At 38.7% G+C, this 15,636-nt stretch overlaps 1 protein-coding gene across 1 annotated transcript in view; it reads left to right on the top strand.

The window, feature by feature from the left end:
- LOC117288003 overlaps positions 1-15,417 on the top strand; it is a 38,652-nt gene extending 23,235 nt beyond the window's left edge. Inside the window, exons 2-5 of the mRNA XM_033768678.1 lie at positions 4,407-4,711; positions 5,916-6,052; positions 13,180-13,275; positions 15,280-15,417. Coding sequence (XP_033624569.1) covers positions 4,407-4,711; positions 5,916-6,052; positions 13,180-13,275; positions 15,280-15,417 — 676 coding nt within the window. The remainder of the gene's footprint in view (positions 1-4,406; positions 4,712-5,915; positions 6,053-13,179; positions 13,276-15,279) is intronic.
- The last annotated feature ends 219 nt before the right edge of the window (positions 15,418-15,636 follow it).

The following is a 15,636-nucleotide window of genomic DNA, read 5'->3' as shown; positions in this document are numbered from 1 at the left end:
ATCAGTGCTAGTGCCAGGGTTAAAAATGGTGTACTTGGTAAACAATGGTTTTGTTTTGGGCAATATTTTGTCGTTTAGGAAATTAACTTTGCAATTTCTCGAAAGATAGAAAGTCCCTTCTGATGCAGTACCGACTAATATATTTAATGGTAATTTTCAAATGCAAAATTTACCTCACTTACAAAAAATTAAAATATTTGACAAAGGATCTGTAAAATGAATTGTTGAAATGGAGGGTAATTTTTATACAATATAGCCTCTGTGTGTCGGTTGCTTTCCCCCCCACAATTTCTAGAGTTTGGCTTGCAGTCAACAACTTGTTTGTCATTGTTTGAAATCAAGTATAGAAGGGGAGGGAGGTTCATTTTTGCAAAATGAAAATGCCTCGCCCTCTCAAAGATTTACATGTATTTTGCTTTGCTGATTTATTTTGCTAGGCATTTGCTGTATGATTTTTTGGTCAATGCTGGTATTATTTTGTAACTTCTCCTTTAAGCATCTGTTTTTCCGAGGTAGGCACCAATTCAAACCAGCCTTACCTCCTTGTGAGAAATTTTTGCACTGGTATTATTTTCCTGGTACACATCAATTCATACCAGCCTTACCTCCTTGTGAGATATTTTGGCGCTGGTATTATTTTCCAAGTACACATCAATTCATACTGGCCTCACCTCCTTGTGAAATATTTTTGCGCTTGTTTTATTTTGTAACCCTTAAAAGGGAGGGTACACGTTTGGTAATTGTCAAAGACCAGTCTTCTCACTTGGTGTATCCCATCATAACCATAAATTAACAATCCTGTGAAAATTTGGGTTCAATTGGTCATCAAAGATGCAAGAAAATGATGAAAGAAAAAACACCCTTGTTGGACGAATTTGTGTGCTTTCAGATAAGAATAAAAGACTTCTAGCTAGAAGTCTTTTATTATTTTAGTGATAAATTCCCTCTTTCTCAAAAACTACGTTACTTCAGAGGGAGTCGTTTCCCACAATGTTTTATATTATCAACAGCTCTCTAATGCTCGTTACCAAGTCAGTTTTTAAGTTAATATTCGTTTTGAGTAATATTACCAAACGTGTACCTTCCCTTTAAGCATCTGTGTTTCCCCTGCTACACATCAATTCATAACCAGCCTCACCTCCTTGTGTGATATGCATTCACACCCTTAATGAACCAACCCCTCCCCCTACTTTTAGTGATTGCCCCGTTAATAAATGATGAGGTGTGGGGGAATCCTTTTCACCTGGTCAGAATCGGTCAACGCCATCGCCGACATTTTTCTCTCTCTCTTCTTTTTTTTTTTTTTTTTTTTTTTTTTTTTTTCTCAACACGTGAGGAGCATTGAGCCAGTGGCTGATGGCTCCCCTGGCTTCAACCTGCTCAGGTCATTATAGATGGATGATCATGACTTACAAGGGTCGCTTGAGACACAGTCTCATCTGAGTAGGGCTGATTGTTTCAAGAGGTTGAGTATAAATGTCGGCGGTCGACCACAACCAGACAAACTCCGCCATGTGGATTTTCAATTTTCAACATTCATTATAATGCTATTTGGTTACAGTATCGTATAATCTAGAGGGGGGCCAATCTAATTGCACTGTATTGTTGATATCATTTCAAGAAGACCCTTATCATTGTTGGTAAGTCAATACGTGGAACATCATTTGCGCACGCACTGGTCGCACGCTCAGGCTTTGTACCACCATGGATGCGAAGGGACTACTTCCAGCTATGGCGCTGGCGCACATCTGTGTGTAATTCAACCCAAATTCCCTTGTTTTACTGTTTTTAAGTGATACCTCAACAGTTATGAAGGCATTTTGTGCTGCCATAATGTGGCTTCTTTGGTCGACAGATTGGTGTATAATCGGCTCATTAACAGAATCCACCGTCAAGCATTTCATAGACACCCTGACAGCGAACAACTTCCCTTGTGTAGCTAAGCAAAATGCTACACAAGTTGTATCAGTTGCTACTCAAAAGTCACCATTTGTGACTACTCAATATTGGCATTTAGTGTGCAAAATCAGTTCAGCGTGCAAAATAAGTTCAGTCTGTACTACTACATGTATACTATACTGCTTGTATAGTTCTATATTGTCACACTGTAAACCATGTTTTAATAATGTCCATCTGCAATGTCCTTTTGTATTGTTCTTCTTTAATTGTGGCATCAGGAGATTAACTCGATGGTTATTTAGTTTACTTATTTAGAATCCATCAGGGGTGCTACTTTTTTTTCTCTCTCCCCCAATTGTATGTGCATGTTTTTGTTTTCTTTACTGTTCTTATTGTCTGTCTTGAATTTTTACCTGTGAAATCCAATTCAATTCAGTTTCAATTCATTCAGGTTTATTAAAAATATCACAAAATACACGACAGAAGTTAAAAAGACTTAAATTGGCGTGTTTACATTCATTATTGTTAAAAATTACAAAAAACAACAAACTCTGACTTAAAAGAGGAGAAGAAAAGCTCCAGGCATGAATGCAAAAAAAAAAATAATATTTGATTAAAATTGATAAAATTCAATATTATTAAAAATTACAAAAGACAACAAACTCTGACTTAACAAGGAGAATAAACTGTAGGCATGAATGCATAAATTTAAAAAATTTGATCAAATTTGATAAAAATTTGATAAAACTTAACCCAACTGTGAAATGAATGAATGAATACATGAACAAGTATGTAAATGTAATGCATTGCAGCAGCAGCAGCAAATGTCACAACACCCAGCCTACCATCATCTTCCATCATCTAGAACAAAGGTTGATGTGTTCCCCGTTTCAATACCCCACAAATTGTCACTTTTCATTATTTCCACGACAACGAAAATGGCTGGGGTTTCAGTTAACGGACAATGGCTTATGTCAGAGCTGTGCATTGAGAGAGTTACAGCATACTGTAGAGGGATTGGCCATTTTCTTTTGTCACTTGGTTGCTGGATGCCATTTTTCGTCCAAATGCAGCACAACCTTTTTGTGGTTTTACTGCGCCTTGAACACCCAGCAGGGTGGATATGTGTGCATTACAAGTCTTATTATTATTATTATTTACCTAAAAGACAGACTAGTCTGGCATCAAGTATTTGCCAATGCGGTTTATTTTTTGATGCAAAATGGCTTCTAAGTTCTCATCGCAAGTTGTCGCAACTCTCAATATACGGCTCTGGCTTTTGTCAAAGCTTTGGATCTAAACCACTGTTGAAATCAAAACCACAATGAAGGTAACCTAGGAATAAAAGTAGAGACAGTTATTAGACATTGTTTTGGCATGTTGTCATAACTCAAAGTCATCTGCTGTGATGTAGTGTTTCGTAAACCTGAGGGGGTAAATGGCATCCCAGGATGAAGCTAAGGGTGCCATTTAAAGAGAGTTCCTGTGTACAACTGAAAAGTTGATTGACAGAACTTTTGTTTTGGGGTATATTGGCATTAGCCCAAAACATTTTAAACTTCTTACAGTGCCTGTTTTTTGGTGCTTTTTTTCAGGTACACTTTTAGATATATATATATAAAATCAATCTAACATGTATGATATTGTCACTTTCGAAATAAATAAAATAGTATGACCTTGGCACTGAAAGAGTTAATGGATGATGTCGTCATGGGTAGTAGTGCCATCTGGGATATCGACCATCAAATATGAACCTTGAATCTTAAATCTTGACTCATGATTACTTTTGGTACGTAATTCATTAAGCAGAAGTATGACCACCTAATTTTTTGTGGTATCACGAAAACTAAATTTCTATTTTAAATTTGCTGGATATAAATGTTTCACTGATCCACTGGGCCCAATTTCATAGAGTTGCTTAGCAGACAGAAACAAAATTGTGCACAAACTTTTTGCCTAGCAGAAATGAGCAGGATACCAGTCAAAGATTTCACACGTAACATGATACTTTGGCTGGTAACCTTATTCTAGTAAGCATATTGTTTAGGTGAGGTTTGTGGTAGCATCATGTGTAAGTCTCTTTCGAGTAGTGTTGGTTCTGAAAAGAAACGGTGGCTGACAACTCCACATTTCACTCAGTATGCTCTGATCATCTTCAGGGGAATGCTGGGGTGGATTTCACAAAGAGTTAAGACTAGTATTTCTTGAGTTAGGACAAGTTACTCGTTGTAACTTAAGACTAAGCCTTAACTTTTTAATATCTCCTAGGGCTAGTCCTTACTCTTTGTGTAATCTACCCCTGGATTCTGTTGCTAGATGCTGCCTTGTAGATTAACTTGGAGTTGGGTTTGACTCGATGGCATGCGAAAGGTTGTAACAGGATAAGCTGGCCTCATCCCGATGAAGCTCCTCCTGTCCTCTGATTATGTTTTGTGGGTTTTTTTTATTTTAAAGATTTCCATGGAAACTATTTTCAAACAAATCTTCCTTTATTTCTCTCTTTTCAGACACGATCTCCTCGCCGTCTGTCGAGAGCTGAACATGGAGGAAGCCGTCCAGGACATCATGGAGCAGCTAGGAGCTGGCGAGACGGGCCGGATCTCCTGCCAAGAGTTCATCAGCTGCCAGCGGAAACTCAAAGGGGAGATCAGCTCCTTGGCCAAGCAGGACAGCGGCCTCTCGTCACATCCGAGCCTCGGGGAGCTGGACGCCAAACTGGAGGGTCAGGGGTCAGTGGGCATGGGCAGTGATCCGAATTTACCGCAGAATTTAAACAAGTACGGGTCATGGCCCAATAGCGATAACAGTCTAGGTGAGTGGGATTTTTGATATTTTTGAAAGAATTTTTTGTTTGGTTCGTTTGAGGAGAATTGAAAAGTTACTTCAAAATTGCGATGATAAACTCAATGTAATCTGATTTTTATTTTCTCAAGTAAATTTTCTAGAATTTTTCTCCAAACTGACACAATAGATTCCATGTAGCCCAAATGTTTACAAGTTTGTTATTTCATCATACAATGTGGTAGATATCACAAAGCATGAACACTGCCTAAGAGTTTGATGGTTTTGTTAGCTTTACCAATCTGAGTGATACCTTTGATTAAACATGGAGTGACACTGTCAGTGTCAGTTGGGCATTCCGAAATGGGTGATGTGCAAGAGCTCAGGATCCTTCCCCGTGGATCATTTCTAGACTAGACTGACTGAAGTAAACAGTGCCCTCTGTTGATCAAATGATGACAATACTGATACAATCACTTGAGTCACTGGTAGTTATAGTTTTCTAGATACCAGCGCTTTATAAGATTTATTATTATTATGATTATTATTACATCCCTGCAAAATAAAACCAAACCCAATAATGGAGTATGTTTTGGATGGATAGAGGTGTTTAAATGCAATGATGGTTGTACATATGTATACGGTAATATGGGGGAAAATGTTTTTGCTTTGACAAGCACTTGACTTGCTCTTTGCAGACTTTAAAGACAGAGGACACTATTGGTAATTGTCAAAGACCAGTCTTCTCAACATATGCATAAAATAACAAACCTGTGAAAGTTTAAACTCAATTGGTCGTCGAAGTTGCGAGAAAACTACAAAAGAAAAAAACACCCTTGTCACACGACGTTGTGTGCTTTGAGATTCTTGATTTCGAGACCTCAAATTCTAAATCTGAGGTCTCAAAATCAAATTTTGGAAAATTACTTCTTTCTCGAAAACTACGTCACTTCAGAGGGAGCCATTTCTCAGAATGTTTTATACTATCAACCTCTCCCCATTACTCTTTACCAAGTGAGGTTTCATGCAAATAACTATTTTGAGTAATTACCAATAGTGTCCACTGCCTTTAAGATAAGTGTTGAAGGATACAAACAATTGCACAATTCTATATTGTTTACACACAACAAATGCTGAAAAGGAAAGCCCCTCTACTGTCACTTTTTGGTTTTATAAGTATTTCATGAAGACATTGTATCGAGAGTTTACCCTAGTTCAATTTTCTCTCTTTGTAGCTTCCTCAGCGGCAAGAGAGAGTTGGGAGCGAGATTCGGGGGCCAGGGACATGAGCCCGGAGCCAGGAGCCTTCCTTCAGAAGCTAATGGAGAGCGCCAACTCCTCGACCGGAAACTTTCTGGAAGTCGCTAACACGGTGAGAAACCATGATTTTTTTTTTATTTGCTGTGGTTTGGTGTTGTTCTTATTGTGAAGATCTTGTGAAAAACTACCTTAGGTCACGGAAGTGCTGTGCACTAAGGTAGAATAGAGTGTGCAAGTGTTTTGAGTATTCGCATCGATCGATACATGACCTGAGTGGCTTGACTCAGCACCATTTTGGATTTCTTCCTTTAAACTTATGGACATAGATTCTACTTTTGTTCATGTTGTCATTAAACCTATGTGATGGTCGCACAAGTTTAGGCTTGATCGGCAAATAGGGTTTCTTTAGCATCCTGATTTGATTTCATAGAAATATGTAGTCTTTATTCGAGTAGTTTTCTCATTTTCAAAGCCTGACTGTAAGGGTATCAGTCAGCCTTAAGTTATGGCGTGAAGGACCAAGGATACAATTATGAATATAATCTGTGCTAAGCCTGTGTCTGAAGCTATGGCTACTGCTAGATTGCCGTGTCATCATGCATTGAAATATAGGACGTCCTTAGTAACAGTCTCTGTAGCCCCCCCCCCCCCCAACTTGGAACTGGCCTTAAACTTAAACAGGGCCCTCTTGTGGTGTAGACTTGTGAAAGTTTGTATCAAAACATTCTTTTCAACAGAGGGCAGTATATCATTTGAACAGTGCTGAACTTTGCTTGACTTTCCTCATAATCTCAAATCGTTCTACAATAAGTTATTTCATATTCTTTACGTACACTTAGGTTTAATAATTGGAATCATGTTTCAGGATGTTTTTGCGATGTGGCTTTACAGTTGACGATGAAAGATATTGATGTTTGTTTACTTGTATGTCTGCTTATTTCTTTGTACATCTGTTGAACAATAGAATATTAATGGAGATGATTTACTGTTGGCGAGAACACACAATTTCAAGTAGTTATCGTGTATGTTGCTGGCCTTGAATTTCGTTCTTGAAGGGGCACAGCAAATTTCCTCTGGTAAGGGGTACGTCTTTGAGTAACTTTGCAAAAAGCACTATGTCAGCATAAACATAGGGCGCCACGGAAATTGCTGTGAGTGCTGTGGGTTATTTCAAGGCCTGATGTTGAATTTAGTTTTGGACAAGTTTGTTGTGTAGAGTCGTTGTTCTTTCTGTGTTGGATCATTGCCATCCAATTATTAAAATTACATGTGGTGTATAACATTATGTATTGTTATTGAAGCGCCCAGGTGAACGACAGATGGTGAAAAGTGAAAAATGGAAACATTGACTTCTAGAATTAGTGAACAATTAGAAAATCAATTTCTCCTTATTAAATCGAAACCGTTTACAGTATTTTGCATTGATTTTCCTTGTAAAGTGCTTTGACAAGACATTGCGTGAGGGGCTACTCTTTCATAAGTCGCCAGTTTTCAGAATGGGAAAATGACTCTTGGTAATGCTATAAATTAGTATTGTGACAAATTTATTTAATTATTTATTTATTAATTTATTTATTTATTTTTTATTATTATTATTATTATTATTTTTTTTTTTTTTTGGGGGGGGGGGGGGGGGTTGCCATTTGCAAAAAAAATACCTTCCCAAATACACAATGTGTTCAAACAAATGATCAATTGATCACCTTATATAAATGGTGCCTGAAAGGGTTAATATTAATCGGACATCAAATTCCTCACATTAAATTTTACAAAATTAACTATGGTCAAATGCCAACAACCAGCTTGAGATCCAAGGTCTTTTAATATTTGAGTGAGAAATTACCTCTTTTTCACAAACTACGTTTCTTCAGAGGGAGCCGTTTCTCACAACCTTTTATAATATCAACAGCTCTTGGTTGCTTATTACCAAGTAAGTCTTATGCTAAATATATTTGATTACTTATCATTAGTGTTCAGTAACATATTTTGAACACTGAATGCTTTATTGAGTATGCAAATGGTGATTTTGAGTTGCAACCATAGAGTTATAAGAACTAGAGGGTGCACTGGTGATGCTTCTTGTACAAACGCGACGGGACCGCAACGAGACACGTGCGCCATTATGTACGCGCGTTGAATACGAAGTACTTGTTGGAGTTTGTGTTTATTGAACGCTGACGCGATGCTGTTTTTTCAACTTACAAAATGGCCGCACAAACACATGCTAAGCAATGCCTGTTTTGTCAACTTAGAAAATGGCCGCCTGCGCGCATGCCGGGTCGCGTATATAGGCCAGTGCGCCCTCTAGTTCTTATATATAACTCTATGGTTGCAACTGATACATTTTGTGTAGCAATTTGCTCTGCTGTGCAAGGGACATCATTCACTGCCACACATTAAATTTTACAACATTAACTGTGGTTGAGTTGTCGAATGCCAACACCCAGCATGATATATGAACACAGTGATCATTAGGAAATCCACCAGCAGCGATATATAAGAGAATGTGTAAAACCCATTGCAGGTGCTTGCCCTCAATCATCTCTCATGGAACATGACCGCTTTGGCACGTCATCATTCCGTTAATCCCTTCTGAGTAACTGAGACACGTGCTGCAAATAGGACTCTTTAACCTTGCCCTCCCTGTAATACTTTCAAGTATTCTTCAGTTAGAAATGAATGAAAAAATTGAATGTTCATTAAAGTTCTTTTTTTTTTTTGGGGGGGTGTGATTTATAGGCAAAATTATATAGAAAGTTACAAAATAAGTCACAAATGGAAGTTTCAGCTGATTGCCGGGTCTGTTTGCTGAGAAAACAGCAACAACAAATCCAATCATAGGTTCTCTATGATCTCATCCATTATTCACGTCTCAAAACAACGTGTCTCAAAAAAAATGTTTAAACAAGATTTAAAAGGCTGTACAATCCCTTTAAACTGGAGAATACCAAGTGGCATATATCTAGAATATCTAGAAGTTGCATTCCCTGTGGCATATGTCTTACATAAAGCTCCATCTGTACACTCATAGAGTCATATCCTGTCAGTAAAGTCACCCCAACCTTGTCAAGATATTATGCACAGATTAGATCTTATTTCTTCGGTTCGTAATGTACACAAAGTGAACTGTTGCTTTCGGCAATGATTTGCCAGCGAAGGTTTTTAAGTCGGTGTGGTCAAATATACAGAAATGTATGTTGGGTACATTGGTGCTCTGCCTGTTGGCAAATATAAGATTTATTTTTCTGCAATTTGGTCGGGGAAATACTCTGGACAAAAATCTCAATAAAATCTACATGTACTTACGTGCTCTGTTAACAAAAACATCACTGAAGCTCTCTGGTTTTTTTGGGTCAGTTAGGAGTAAATCACACTGAAAGTTGACACCATTTGAAACAAATCATCGGATATTGATACTGATCATGTCCTTCATTATGCTGATGGGGTTAATGTCATGTGTAGTGTTTTTTTATCATCTCTTGGGAGATGGTTTTATATTCATAATTTATTTGAAATTACTACTTCATGGTTAATCAATTGTGATGGTAATTTTTCGTTCTTGATTCTTTAATATTGACGTATGGAGAAGTATTGTGCAAGATCATGGAAACGATTGCACAAAATTAATTTGTGGAAAAGAAGCAAATGGTAAACAAATTCCTATTATAGATAAAACAAGATTGATAGGAATTTTACAAAATATCTGGATTTTGACTTGTAGCTAGTGAATTTGGCTGATACGTGTAGTAAGTGTGCAATTGTTGATATAAATGTAGCTAACAGTGCTACTGACGATGACTAGAGCAAGCTAGTCAAAATGTTGAGACCAATTAAGAATTAACTCCGAGGTAGTGAAGTTAAGAACGATCAACCAAAAGCTAAAGTAGTAGTCCAGATCGATTTTCTACCTTCTTCCCAGGTAGTTGCACATGTTGCGAAAAAACTGGACAGTTCTTTTCACTCCCAATAGTAGAATATAAAGCAAAACAGTTTTCTAAGGGACAAAATCTACCGGGCAAGTAGATGATGAACACATGGTGTTACCCCACACCAAATATATAGTGCTACTTAAGTTTATAATTGCATGTATTCATGACTTGTGCCAGGAGGTTGATAAACTTTCATAAGGATTGCATCAGTGGGGCAATTGCCTTTCACAAGGTGAAATTGTAGGCTTGGAATTACATCTTTGAGAGGGCAGGGATATTTTCATTTTGCAAAAGGGCACAGGGCTCGAAATAGCCCACGGCACTCACAGTGGTGCCCTGTGCTTTTGCTGTGGTGCCTGCTGCAAGGTTCCAAATACAAACTTACATCTTCCCAATGGAAGTGCCCTTACCAGAGGAAAATTGCCATGCCCCTTCAAGAGCGAAGTTCAAGGCCTGAGGGCACTCCCATTGGAAAATCTTTAAGTCTATTGGAAAGTTTTGAGATGGGCACCAAGGCTAAGACCTGGTACAACAGAGGCCATGGCCTCCGTGGTCTGCCTCCATCAAATTCCAGGCCTGAAATTGAAATTTGTTTATTCATCCAGCAATGTCATGTTTTAACGCTTGGGGGGAAAAGGAAACAACGCAAGTCACTTTCTGACTCATTTCAGAAGATTGGGTCACCGACTCTGTATTAAGGGCACGAGTGATTGAAAACAAATCTTGGCCCCGCCGTCGCCGTAATAAATGTAAATTGTTGCGGATAAATATGCCAAACGTGCTGAAATCACACATGTGGGAGTTTGCGACGGGTGAGATTTCTAACCCCCCTCAGAGAAATAACTTTGTGTCGGATGTTTTTTATCGAATGAAAAATAAAATCACTTTGTGGTTTTTTCCCCCGGTCTCTCCTTGCGCTCATTGACACTCCAGGCGAAACTGAAATGTTTTGTCTTGCTAATGGCATGTAATTTCCTGGATAGCCTCCCCCAAATGCATGTAGGGGATGCAAGCCAATTATTATTAACCTAGTTACAGTGGTGTAGGTCTGCATGTGGAAGAGGCCATTTCATGCAAAACCGTAAATTTAGAGGACAACAAAATCATAAAAATGGAAATGGAATACATGTATCATAGGTGATCACAATAATGGGAGAAAAAACATGTATGCACTCAGGGTTTGCCCATAACTTTTTCAGTGACTAGCCAGCAGGACCGCTTAGATAGCCATTTCTCTATTCCGCCAGCTTTTTCACTGGGCCATATTTGAGTGTTTCTTTGCAACCAGCACTGCTTGCAACATTGTTATTAGCATAAGACTTTGTGACTGAAGGAATATGAACAATTAAATCAGTGTTTACAAATATATCAGCGGCAAGCAATCGACTTGCGGGCCTCCAAATAAACCATGGCACCATGTGCTGTGGTGCCCTCTGCAAGGTTCCAATGCTAACTTACAGTATCCTCATACTTAGAAGTTCCCCCTACCAGAAGGAAATTGATGCGCCCCTCCAAGAGAGAAGTTTCAGGCCTGCCGTCGATTTCACAAAGAGTAACTCTTCCTAACTTAGGATTAATCTTAAGGTCTGCATGCTACAGTGCAGGGTTGGGACTCATCCTAAGTCCTAAGATAAGTCTTAATTTAGGAGGAGTTTTGTGAAATCGACCGGCAGAACTAGCCAGCCAGACTAGTTCAACATAATTGGACTGGTCCTTGTGTGTTTTTTAACTGCAATTTGTCACAAACCGCTGTTGAGAAACTAGTCATGTGTTTGTGTTAAACTTTGACTTCCTCAGAAGAGAGAACAGAGTCCCCCTTTCAAAAATGTAACCAAAGCCACCAAGTTATAATTAAACAGAAATTGTGAGAAACAAGTGCAGACACAACATTACTCCCTGCAGAAGCGGACAGTTTAACCTCAGTGTCATCTATCTTGGAATCTCACTGAAAGACTTGCTTTGTTCTGCTTCACCTGTTTTTCAAGGGATATTTATGAGGTGCGGTCTTTGCATTTGTTCTTGAAAAAGCAAAATAAAAATTTAGAAATGTCTAAGGAACTTGTAAGGAAAGGCGTTTTTTTTAATCTTTAAAAAATCAGAGAAAACAGATTGGATTGGTTGGTTGATGAGTTGACATAGAGTGTCACCTGTTTCGTTAAGGGTATTTATGAGGTGCGGTTTCACATTTTTTCTTGAAAAACAAAATAGCAACTCAGAAATGTCTACTCTAAGGAATTTGTAAGGAAAGGGGTGTTTTGTAAACTTCCTACATAAGAGAAAACAGATTGGACTGTTGGGTTGTTGAGTTGACTTAGAGTGTCAGATTGTGTCCTACATAACTCAAGCTCTCTACTATTTGTGTGGGGCCTATTTTTTTTATAGCAATGTTAAAATAATTGCGAAGCAAAACAATTTTGTTGGATGCTCTAAAGGCAAAGTATATAATATATACGTATTTGTTTAACCGTTTAATAGAAATCCAAACTTTGATCGAGAAAGAAGGAAGTAGTCTTGCGTTTAAGACATTTATGATGAATGAAAAAAGACTGACAGGAAATATAAAATTGCCCATAACCACAGGATGTGAGCGTTATAATTTTCAACAAAAGATTCTTGTTATGATTCCGGAGGACAAATAAGAAAATATTTAGGTTCATAAAATGAAGGGACTCCAAACTGATGTTATTTGACGGTACAACAATTGCAAATCTTGTCTTTTATTTACATGTATTCCTTTCCCTTTTAAATGAATTCTTCAGACACATCATTTTCTAAAGAAGTTATAGCTCAGCAAACTTTTATTAGTGCCAAAAGAAATGTTTTCACTAATAATTTTCAGAAAGTTTTGTCTCGAATAACGGAGGAGGGCAAACCATATTTTGAACAGATGTGAAACCCTGTGGAAGTAATGCACAGACACATTGCCTGCACTCATTGTACGGGTTGTATTTGTTTAGGTTGCCACAGACAGCAGCAGAGAAAGTGCTGGGATTGCATTAGGCCAAGTAAAAATATATACCAGGTAATCGTCCAGGTTTTTTTCCAAAAAGGGGAGGATGAGGGCCTTTTTATGTTTGAAATCTTTTCACAAAGGTAGCTGCTAAGCATTTTAATTCAAATTGGCTACCAATTCTTCAGTTTTATAAAGTCATCATTTACTTGATGTAGTCACAAGTTCTTATAAGATTAATAAGTTTAATGAGAAATACACAGGAACAAAAAGTAAAAAGAGAGAGAAAAAAAGCGGCCTCAAAAAAGGATGAGGGAGAGGGCGATCAACTATTTATTTATTTATTTATTTGGCCTTTAGGATGGTGGAAATAATAGGCAAGGAAATGACTTGGAATGGAAATTTGATTACTACGAGTCGACGGAGGACATCGACTACAGACGTCGTCGCTGCAGAGTTTGTTGAGATGGAAGACCAACACTGACTTGATTTATCTTCACAGCTCGATGCTTTGTCTCCTTGCTCTCTGCTTTATCTTTATTTTTGTTTTTATAGTTTTCTCCGCCAAGTTCCTCAGGAAACTCAGATGCATGATCGCAGCAGTACTTGGATTGCCATTAAGAAAGGCGTACCTAATTAGGAAGATTGGATTTCAGGTGTTTGTTGACATTATAAGGAACGTGTGAATTACCCTGGGCAGTAATCTTGTGTTGTCATTCATCGTTAAAAAAACACCTTGTATTAGTCATCGTCTATGTATAGGGGGGACTCCAGTCTGGGACTTGCATTTCAAATACCCAAAGTTCAGTTTCCGAAACATGAATTGATTCAATGACAATGTTTATGATTTTTTTGTGATACTGGATTTCAACGTTAAAAAAACCTTCTATTAGTCATCGTTTATGTTAAGGGGAAACTGCAGACAGGCACAGCAGACCTCCATTTCGATAAAACCCCCAAAGTTCAGTTTCAGAAACATGAACCGATTCAATCACCAATGTTTACGATTCTAGGGGATACTGGATTTTGACTCATGCTGCTGCATCTCACATAGGGGGGTATCGTTTTAGTATCCCTTCCTCACATACTTGAGAAAAGCTAGCCTTCCTCCTGGGATGCGGCGACTGATCACGATCCTCGGCCAGCCGAACGTGATGAAAGCCGTCTCCCTTGGCGTGAATGTGTGTGTGTGCGTTCTGGATGCTTTGAGAGACAGCATATCATTGCCCCGGTACTAATGGGGAGGTCAGATCTACCCTTGGACAGACAGCAGAGAGTGTGAACGACATCAGCTCGGAGCGGCTGTCCTCCTGGAGGTTGGAGGGCACTAAGAAAGAGAAGAGAAGTGTATGAAGACGTCACATTGGACAACAGAGGGTGCTTTTTTACCTCTCCGCATTATTAGTCCCGGAAAGAAAAACCGATTAGGGATCAACATATTAAAAAGGAATCTGATATCTTATTGATGAGAGGGGGGAAGAAAACAGCGAGAATGTAAGCCTCTCCTTGGAGATTGAGACTCGCCAAGATTTCTTTGGGTGATGTGTTGCCATGGTTACAGCAAGTTCAGCATTGCTCTGTCTCAAATGTGACTTGCAGGTGTGTTTTTTATTGAAGACTCATTTGAGTCCTGTGGGGTTATTGATGAGATAAGCATGCACTGGACGCCGTATCATCCATCTGTTGCTTTGTGCAGTCTTGAAGAAACGTTTCTTCTCCTGAAACTTTTCTGACAAGGGCTGCACATCTCGGCGACGTCGTTGCACTTTGTGAGAATGTATCGGATGTAGCAAGGTGTTGTGTACTTTGCGCCGATGTGAGTAGTGTGAACTCCTTCATTTTCTTGTCGCTTCAATTCAAGCGTGTATGTTTTTTTTGTGAGGGACTGATGTTATTAAAAAGCACTTCAAAGTCTAGACGTATGATAGATTCCTGATGGAGGAGGGAGTTGCTTCGTTCGCTGTGGGATCAATGCAGTAGCCGCAGCAGAGAAGTAATTTCATTCTGACATCCTCGCCTGAATGGAATGAATAGAGTATCTAGATCTCTGACATTTGACGTATGTAGAAATATAAAGTGAGGTCGTCGTCAGAAACACACTACAATTGAGGCTGTATTTGCTACATTGTTCTACAGAGTCCCAGACAATTCATGAAAAGCGGATTTTCTATATCTGTTTGTTCTACAGAGCGATGGAACTAACTCTTATTACTCGAGGTGTATACTTATATAGAATGACTTGCTGCTCAATTGTTTTTTTTTAAACGTTTCTGTTGGTAACTCGGCAGGATTGTTAAAGGAGACCATAAAGCCAAGGGTGCGTTGGTGGAGTATAGAGTGGACACAAAATTCCTATTATAAACTAAACAATTGGAGAACAGGCGGTGCTGAAGACAAGACAACTGTTAAATAGAATGTCAAGAAGAAACACTGTTGCAACTGTAGAAATTTAATTTTCAGTGTTGCTTCACAAGACGATCAGCAACCCTTCACAGTTGTGACAAGAAAGTCAAACTCTTCACAGAGAAAGCTGCAAAATCTGATTGGATTAACGCCAAGGAGACATCAAGGAACAATCCGCTTAATCAGACGGTGTAGAAGGAAACAAAAGCGTCCTGTCAAGCTGGCATCTGTCGCAGCAACTTCCTTAGTGGATTCGTTAAATTCTGATCGCCACACAGTGATTAGAGCATTTTGACTAGAAAGCGACCAACGAAGGGGAGAACTTAAATCATGTTGTATTGGTTTTTAAATATTGTTTCCTTCCGTGGTGTCAGCTTCTACACTGGGGACCTATAAAGAAACACCACCCCTGCA

Source organism: Asterias rubens, chromosome 3 (assembly GCF_902459465.1).
Source record: "Asterias rubens chromosome 3, eAstRub1.3, whole genome shotgun sequence".
Taxonomy (NCBI): Eukaryota; Metazoa; Echinodermata; class Asteroidea; order Forcipulatida; family Asteriidae; genus Asterias; species Asterias rubens.
The sequence above is the reverse complement of the archived record's forward strand: the minus strand, read 5'-3'. Positions and strand labels throughout refer to the sequence as shown.